This window comes from Microtus ochrogaster, unplaced genomic scaffold, assembly GCF_000317375.1.
Source record: "Microtus ochrogaster isolate Prairie Vole_2 unplaced genomic scaffold, MicOch1.0 UNK31, whole genome shotgun sequence".
In the NCBI taxonomy this organism is placed as follows: Eukaryota; Metazoa; Chordata; class Mammalia; order Rodentia; family Cricetidae; genus Microtus; species Microtus ochrogaster.
In genome coordinates this window covers 1,767,078-1,776,416 of record NW_004949129.1, presented here as the reverse complement: position 1 = coordinate 1,776,416, position 9,339 = coordinate 1,767,078, and the positions used below count along the sequence as shown (strand labels likewise).

At 53.4% G+C, this 9,339-nt stretch overlaps 1 protein-coding gene across 1 annotated transcript; it reads right to left on the bottom strand.

Annotated features, from left to right (window-relative positions):
* Ormdl3 (ORMDL sphingolipid biosynthesis regulator 3) lies at positions 1-5,854 on the bottom strand. The gene is made up of 4 exons (XM_005368276.3): positions 5,782-5,854; positions 2,571-2,764; positions 1,741-1,892; positions 1-1,506 (listed from the first exon to the last, which is right to left on the bottom strand). The coding sequence occupies exons 2-4, from the start codon at positions 2,742-2,744 to the stop codon at positions 1,371-1,373; spliced, it is 462 nt and encodes a 153-aa protein (XP_005368333.1). The 5' UTR covers positions 2,745-2,764; positions 5,782-5,854; the 3' UTR covers positions 1-1,370.
* Positions 5,855-9,339: the final 3,485 nt, after the last annotated feature.

Here is a 9,339-nt window from a genome sequence, read left to right as displayed (position 1 = left end):
ACGGGAAGCAGAGTCCAGACACGATGCTACCAGAACACGTTGCACTTTATTTTCTCTTTCAGAATACTGTACAAAGGGCATAAAAATCCTATTCACACTCCGCTTAGAAAGACCAGAAGGTGAAAGTTCCCTATGATACACGGGGTTGAGAATGAAGGTGAGGGGAAGAAAACGGGGTGCGTGACTTCCCTCCAGCCCCTGGCAGAGGGCTCAAGCACCCACATCTTTCCAAAGGAACATGCCCCAATCGAACCAGCGAGGGGAGAAGACAGCCCCTCTCAGCTTAGTGTCAGGCTCTGTGACCCACCTCTCTTTGGGCTGAGGAGACAGTGCCTGCAGCTGTCCCTGCTAGTGCCCTGTGTGGACAAGGACCCTACAGCATTGTGGAGCCCACTGACCTCATGTGGAGGTGACCTAACGGCCCCTCACATGCATGCTACACAAGAGGCGCTGCCCCGGCACAATCTAAATGGGAATACAAGCCCAAGGGCTGAAAAGAGCTGCGCCCTGAAGCTTCCTCATACACTGCTAAGGGAAGCCTCAAATTGGCCCTGTGCTTCTGAGGACACACAGGCCTCCCTCTTCCAGCCTGTGCACACCCTCATACCAGGCCAGGAGCTCCAACACCCTCCCATCACCATCATTCTGTGAGTAAATGAATCCTCCAAGCCAGCCCTCCTTTCAGCCCACACCCAGAGGAGGCTGGGTCTGGCTTCTCCTCCCAGACCCTCTTTTTACACTAATCCATATCAGCTGCTGTTCTCTTGACCATTCTAAGACCCCACCCTACCCCTGCTCAGAGCTCCCCTCTCCCCAGGACCAGGGCGGCAGCATCCTGGCCCCCACCTCTACACCAGGTGTTCCCCCAACCCCATCTTACAAGGACGTCAATGAAGTCTGACTGCTCTACCTGGAGGGCAGAGGCAGCGCAGCAGCGTGCACTTCCAAGCGACAAAAGTGAGACAATGCAGAAGCCAGCCGTACCGTCCCTCCGCCCCTTCTCAGAGGTTAAAGTGCTATGACTGCCTGAAGGCAGACAAACCAACAGGGGTTTTTCCTGGCTTCCTGTACCAACTTCTCAGGTCCACGGTCAGTCGGAAAGCCCAGCCCCTTTCATGACCACCCCCATGGCATCTCTATTCAAAAGGCAAAAGGAAAAGATCAAAAACTTCAGAATGGGTTAGAGCCCAAGGGCCCCACCCTAACCCCACTACAAGCTACTCCAAGTCGGCTACTGGGGAAGCGAGGGGGAAGCCAGGCCCAGGGCGCACCCCCATCTCTGGCAGTGTCCAGAGACTCCTGTCTTCAGCATCACAGCAAAGGTCTTCTACCCTTCCCCTGCCAACGCGGCTGGGGAAGGGGCTGCAACCTCAGTACTTATTGATTCCAAAAATGCGGACTCCATGGAGCTGGGGCAGCTTGGGGATGAGCACACTCATCAAGGAGACAGTGTTGAGTATGAAATGGACTTGGTCATACTTGGTGTAGAAGCTCGTGAGGAAGTACCTGGGAGGGGAGGTGGGGAAGGGAGATGAAAATAAGGGTCCCGGATAGGAAGTCGAGAGACGAGAATCACCAGCTAACAAAGCCCTCCTGACCTACCCCCAGCCTACCCCAGGCCTAGGAGGAAAGTCAGAGCCAGGGAGACCCAAGGCCCACGGTGACCCCGGATACGTCACTTCCTTCCCTCTGCTCATCCCTACGCCAAAGACCAGAGTTGAGGGGAGTCTGAGCACTCACAGTACAATCGGTGTGATGGTCAAGAACTTCCTAGAGGCTGTGAACTGGACCCCATAGTCCATCTGCTCCCAATGGGTCAGCAACCTGGCTTTGCCCTGGTCTGGAGTCTCGAAGGGTGTCCCTTTCACCGTGTGCAAGAAGATGTACATGCCCTGAAAGGAGGGGCCTTCATCAGAAATACAAAAGGCAAGTAAACTCCTAGCCTGACGTCCCCACCGGTCACACACGGAAGCAGCTCCAGGTAGACTGCCACCTCCTCTGCCACAGTGGCAAAGGCAGACAGACTCAATACATGACAGGGCACCCAGGAGCCCACGTGGTGGGAGAACACGGGAACTGCGTAAGGGGAGGGGTTAGCCACATAATGGGCATACATGCTGCCCTCCAGTCCGACTGGGTCTCTATGTGCCAGCTAAAAGGAGCAAGCCAAGTAGCAAGGATGAGACGCCTGCTTGCTGAAGTGTGGTACAAGGCAGCAGGTCTTAGGGAGCAGAGAGTCAGAAGAACACGGTTTGGGATCCTATCGTGGAAAAGGAACGCTTCTGCACTAGATTCCTGGGACCTGGGGAGCCTCAACAAGGACTCAGCTCTCAGCTGGCCATCCTCCACACACACCAGCCAGTCCAGCCCTTCCTGAAGACACAGACGATGTGCAGATTTCATTCTTGTAGGCATACTACAGCCCACAAGGGGGAGCAAGGCAGAGATACGAGCTGGTCCTGGGCTCTGGTGACAGATGCTGACAGGACCTGGGGAGTCCGTCCAGTGACTCTCAGCTCAGGCACTGAACGGCCCACATGGTGGGAGGAACATGGTAAGCAGGCTCTCACCAAGTTGTGGATGAGGTTGGTGAGGGTCCAGACGACAGGGACGCTCACGAAGGGGATGCTCAGCAGCACGACGTGAAGCAGCCCGATGGCCAGCACGTATGAGAGCCAGATGCCGCGGCTGTTCATCACCCGCGTGTTGGGGTTCACCTCGCTGTGTGCCGTGCCCACATTCATCCTGCCACCCCTCTCGACTGCTGCTCTGCAAACAAGCAACACAGGTGAGACAGGTCACACCACTTTCCCTGCCCCCTCACACCCAGAGCCCCAAAGAGATTCCCTGAGAACACCACACCACCGGCCACTCTTTCAATCTTCCAGCTCAGAGGCTGGAGAAAGTCCACATGAATGTAACGTTAGCCATTACATCGCTGGGATGGGATTAGCTCCGGCTGTCATGCGTACCATCCACTGGGACTATATGCTGACAAAGTCTTGGTAGACAAGTCACCAAGAGATGCCTGGCCCAGACTATAGTTAGTGGCGCATGCCTTTAATCCCAGCACTCGGGAGGCAGAGGCAGGCGGATCTCTGTGAGTTCGAGACCAGCCTGGTCTACAGAGCTAGTTCCAGGACAGGCTCCAAAGCCGCAGAGAAACCCTGTCTCGAAAAACCAAAAAAAAAAAAAAAAAGAAAAGAAATCAATGTCCGTTCCCCAACTCACCCCCTAGAATACCCTGAGGCCGTCTTCCCGCTGGGGTGGGATGAGAGGCTGCTCTCTCAGAACTCTCCAGAATAACCTCTGCTGGCTCTTACTGGAGAGCTGATAGAAGACATCCCCTATGCTAAGCCCCTCCCCAAAGGAGCAAAAGCAGGCAAGGCCCGTGGGCACAGGCAGCAGTGGATGAAGTACTCTAGGGCTACTATTTCTGCCACCCCTATTTTTCCAATTCTGGATCTCCTCAAGCCCAGGCCCAAGAGGACTGACAGGGTCAGGAGATGAGGGAAAAGAAACAGCAAGCCTAACATTTCGACACACAATGACCCATCCATTGGGACGTTTTATCCATTTGGCATCTGCTCAGGCTAACTCTCGTGGGGTGCTACCATTAGGCTGCCAAATGACCAGAGCCCTTTACCCCACCAGAGAGGAAGAAACACAGGACAGAGCACACAGCCAATATCCATAGTTCCCACAAGTGGGATGTAGGACCCGTATCAGCCTGCCCCTCCCAAGGATACAAAAGTACCTGTGGCTTCCCTCTTACCTCCTCCCTTCTTGGCCCCACCTGACCTCGCCTCCCTTCCCTGGATCTCTTTGTGGGTGTGAGTTAACAACAGCCTTTGCTTGCCCAGCTCCACTGGTAAAAGCTCTACAGCAGGAGGAACCAAAAGGGTTGTCCTCAGTACCCAGAAAACAATGGTAGCAGCAACCCACAGTGGCCAGAGGGGAGAATGATCTGTCCCTTATCCTGCGAACTTGGCTGTCCCCAGATTTCTGCAGACAGAGCAGAAGGCATCGGTGTGCTTGGTTACCTACCTGGCTTAGGGTCCTGCCTGGTAAAGAACCCAAGGTCATCAATGTGCTTAACAATGCCACCTTTTCAAGATGGACAGAAAAGGAGGGCAGAGAGCGATAGTCTGGAAGCACCAGACCAGCTCCCTCACCCAGCTGCAATCACCTCACCCCCAGACTCAGATGCTATCTCACCCAGCTAGGACTCCAGCCAAGCCTCCTCCACAGGAGCCAGAATTCACTCAGATAAGTTCCTTAAGTATAATGGAAGCAAGTTTCCTTTTCTCAGCTACCTCGGGAAACAGAACAAACAGCTCCCCAACAGACAGACCCGAGAGTTGGCCTAGGGTGCATCCTGGTGGAGATCATACCCCTGGGACCAAACCCCTGGCCCATTAAGGCGGATAATTGGTCCCAACAGAAACCCAAACAACTAGAAAACCAGTTGTTTACCTTCCCAGACCTTAGGGCTTCAGTTTCCCTAACACAGCCCCTGGGACAGCTGTGTAACAGCCTCCACGTGAGATGTGCAGTCTCTGAAAGATGATTAAGGTGGAGAGGAGAGTTATCTCCCCAGAAACCGCTGCCCCTTCCCATAAGCCAGCCCTGCAGGGGCACAGCCACAGACAGAACTCACTTTGCTCAGGAGTGCCAAAAGTCTGGCTGAATCCCAGGATTTGAAGACCTTCCACCCCTTTCTGGCTCAATAGGGCATTTAGCAAACCCTAGCTGACCCCATGGGAATCGTCTTCCTCAAGCCTGGATGCCCATGCCCTTTAAACCAGGAGACCCCTTGCACCCTCTCCCACTATGCCCCCCCCCCCCAGAAAAAGACTGGGAGCCAGAAAGCACTTCTGAGACTTTCATGTGGCTCTGTGTACATGTCACGTCCATCAGCACACAACTGACCTTTCTCCCCTAAGTGAAGAAATACGAGCCTGGCAGAGGCATAAAGATCTGGGGCAGCCAGGCTGAAAACTTCAGCTACCACAGCTGGCAGGTGGCTGCCAGGACCAGGCCCTGATGTGGTTTCATAACCTGCCTCAAATGAGAGTCCGAAGCAACTCCGTTTTGCTAACCACTTTTTTGCTACAGCTTTTTCCCCCTTTCCCGTCTGGGCCCAGACAGTCTGTCAGACACTCATGCCAAAACCAGATTATCCCCCAGCGTGGCCATCCGGTAAGCATTTCCCATTCCCTCCCCAGCTGAAGGCTGGCCCTTTGCGCAGCAAACTTATTCCCAAGGGATCCCAACCGGGAGTTCATGCAGCAGACAATATGTCTCTTCCCCTCGGCCCACCATCAAACTGCAGGACCAAGGCGGTCCTTGCTGGCCCAGACTCCTTGGGAGTGGAAAGAAAGCGAAGCCCCACTGACCAGAAGCAAGGAAACTCCTTCCATAGGGCCTGCCGCTCTGCTCCGCAGCCTGGTACCTAAGCCCTAGGAGCCTGGCAGGGTTCGGGGCCCAACCCCCATCTCCACGCATTCACTCAGCCCCGGAGGCAGCCAAACCTTTATCCCTGTAGTCCAGCCGTTCCCCGCCTCCCACCCCCAGCTGAAGCTCTTCTCCCGGACGCCCCACCCCCGGCCTCCCGCTCCCAACTCCTTCGGCTGAAGCACTCACTCTCTCCACCCCCAGCCAACCCAGCTCAGGTCTCCTCCTGCGCGGACGCCTCCTCAGCAGCAACCTTCCCTCTCGCCTCTCCTACCCCTGGAGCCTTCGGGCTTCACCACTCCGAGGCCGCCCGTAAGGACTCACCGCGCGGGGCCGGAGGTCGAGGGCCCGGGAGAGGAGCCCGAGAACCCGGGCCGCGGCCGCTCCAGCAGCTGTAACAAACCAGCAGCGGTAGCCACCCCGCTGGCAGCTCTGGCCGAATCAGCTCCCTGAGCCGGGCTCCGTGACGTCACTGCCACGCGCCTAAACACGTTGCGCCTCTTGGGAAGTGTAGTTTCTACCCTGCCTCTTCAGCCGCCCGCCCGGAGCCTCCTGGGAGTTGTAGGCTTTTCCCTAGGCTACTTCTCCGAGCTCACCCCAAGCTTCTGAGCTGCTGCACGGCAGAACGTCTCGTCCTGACGCAATAGTGAGATCAGGTGGAGTCTCTTTGGTGCGTAACAATCCCAGCTTTTGCATCTGCGCCCTTATAGTAAACGCAAGAGCGGCTTGCCCAAGCTCTCGTTTTTTAGACCAAGAGACTCAGAGTTAAATAACTTGCAGTAAGGCCCTGCTGAGATAGTCTAACCTTAAGTGCGGAGTTTTTTCCGCGAAACGTCGCTGCCCAGGCCCCAGACTGATTCTAGAAGCCAAGAAGGGCCGCCCTTTGCCCTGAAGGAACCCACCCACCCACCCGCCCCCACTTGGGATCACATTTTCAGATCCTTGGTTGGGTTGCATGTCTGTAGGGTAGGAACGGGAGGCTGTGGGCATCGTTGGTCTACCTGGTTGCTACATTTAATCCTTGCTGACGTGGGTCTGGCCGCATCCTGGATCTCTCCGTATCAGATATCAGATAGGATGTGTGCCAAAGGAAGAGTCCTTACGAACAGTGAGGAGCTTTAAGTCTCTGTCTCAGGTTAGCATGGGTGGCTTTACGCAGTGAGCCTCTGACCTGCAATTTTCATGTCTGGAAGCTCTGAAGAGAAGGGCACAGATTTTACTGCTAGCTACATAGAATGTAGGTACGCCTTTATTGGCAGTGTAACCCTGGGCAAATTACTCTCTTAATCTCAATTCCACAGCTGTGAAAACCTACCTCCAAGGTGGTTTTGATGTTTCAAAAGAATGTAATATAAAGCACCTATTACATTGTAGGAACTGAACTAAATAGGTCTTAAGCTCTTCTGAGCCACGCCCAATGTCCACGTCAACAAGAGGGCCCTCCTGTTGCACGTTTCCACTTCCCCCGCCCATCTCCTAAGTCCCGTGCCCATAAGCCCTGGCAAGGCAGGAATGGCAGGATCAGATGTTAATAGATACCAACCTGGCCGGCTGTAAATGCACATGAACCGAATATGCAGGGACAGGAAGGAGAAGTCTTGCCCAGACAACCGAGGGAGCATTTTCCTTCGACCCACCCATCCTCAGGGAGCTGCCAGAAAATAGTGGTCGCCAGGCTGGAGTGGGAACCCTGGGAGAAATAGTGTGCATATGACCTACCCAGAGTTAGGCAGCTTCTCAAGCATTTCCAGAGCCAGAGGCCCTTTAGATCCTGGCAGCTAAATAATCATCCTAGATGTTGAAAATGCCTCACAGAGACCTGCTCAGCAGCAGAGTCAAAACAATGGTTCATTTTTTCCAAAGTGAACCTGCTTGATTGCTTTGATTTCTCTCTGGGGTTCTCCCATTGTCCATCAAGCTGGTTGAGCTCTCTGGATCTTTGCCAGCTTTCTCACATCACTCTGAAATTCAGGGTCTACATCTCAGCAAGGCCCTCTGACTAATGCCGAGTCTATGGGCAAGGTCACTGGACATGTCACTGCCTGTTATTAGCTCCTGTTATCAAGTCGTTGCTTTTGACAATGGAGATGGACCAAGGTCCAGCTCTTTCTGCCTTGTGGTAAGTTGTAGGGCACATTCCACTTGAGTTAGCTGGCGTTCCTGTCATCATCTCTAACTCACTGCCTTCGGAATTACCAAGTCTTCAGCAAACGTCCTTTAGCTGTGTTGGCCTGAGCACTATTCGGGAAGAGTGACAGCTCTCGTGGTGCCAGGGAATATGCAACACCCGTGGACAAACAATTGGCGCTGTGTGCCAAGGGAAGAAATTGTCCATGCCTTGAAGGCATGATTGTACTTTCCATAGCACAGTCTAAGAAAGTGAACCCATGTACATGACAAGACTCCGTGTGTGAGCCCGTACATCCCAGAAATGTCTATAGTAGTCCAACCCTGAGAGCAACCTAAGTGCCCAAGAAAAGAGTGAACAGTCTATCCACACGGGATAGAAAAATATGAAACTGTTTATGGTTGTAGAAACTACGTGGCAGCATGGGGAAACAGTGGCCAGGTTATACGAAAAGATAAGGAAGAGATGAAGCATTTCTCGGGTATATCAACAAAGGCTAGATCAAGGGAAACATGGACCTGGTGCTGAGTGCCTGTCTGTTGGGACCATTTAGGGCCCAGGCCTCCAGCTGCTCTTCCCTGCTAGCGATCCTTACTTTCCTTCAGATGTGAGTTACTGAAAGCTGTGTCAAAGTTGTTTACCAGCTCTGCTTCACGAGCACGTGTTGCCTTGACCTTGAGGATCAGAGGATGAGGTTTTCACCTGTTGGCCCTCCTGACTGTTGGGTATAAGCCTCCATGGTGCTATTGAATAAAGGGCTTCATACCAGTGCTTACAGGTCCGTGTCTCTGTCTGTCTGTCTGTCTGTGTATGTTTCAACCTCCAGCCCCTTGACCAAAGCTCGCAAACTGTATGATAGCACATAGAGCGCAGACGGGCACTGTGAGCTGCACCTGTCATCCCAGCATTCTGGGAAGCAGGGACAAGAAGTTCACAGGTTGGAAGTCAGCCTGGAGAATACAGTGAGTTCTAGGACAACCTGGGCTACATAGCAAGGCTCTATGAATCCCAGCACTCAGGAGGCAGAGGCAGGTGGATCTCTAAGTTTGAGGCCAGCCTGGTCTACATAGAGTTAGTCCCAGAACAGGCACCAAAAGCTACAGAGAAACCCTAATTCAAAAAAAAAAAGGCTCTATTTGAAACAAGAGCTAGGTCGAAAAAAATCTAGGGCCAGCAAGACATCTCAGTGGGTAAAACGCCCCTGCCAAACAAGTGCTACCTGGGTTCAGTCCCTAGAATCCATGGTGGAAGGGGAGAACCAACTCCCAAAAGTTGTTCTCTCACCGGAGAGCGCCATGGCCTTCACACATGCTCACAATACAGTGTACATCTTAAGACCCTACCTTATTATTCAGAGATATGTAGTGTGTATGTGTGCATCACATGACATATATGTGTCATATGATACACACACACACACAGATGTGAAGGCAAAGTCAAGTATGAGGTCACATTCCTTTAATCCCAGCACTCAGGAGGCAGAGGTAGGCAGATCTCTGTGAGTTTGAGACCAGCCTGGTCTATATGGTGAGTTCAAGGACAGCCAAGCTAAGTAGAGAGAGTGTCTAGAGAGACCCTGTCTCAAAAACAAACAAACAAAAAAAAACCTGTAGGGCCGGGCGGTGGTGGCGCACGCCTTTAATCCCAGCACTCGGGAGGCAGAGGCAGGTGGATCTCTGGGAGTTCGAGGCCAGCCTGGTCTACAAGAGCTAGTTCCGGGACGGGCACCAAAGCTACAGAGAAACCCTGTCTCG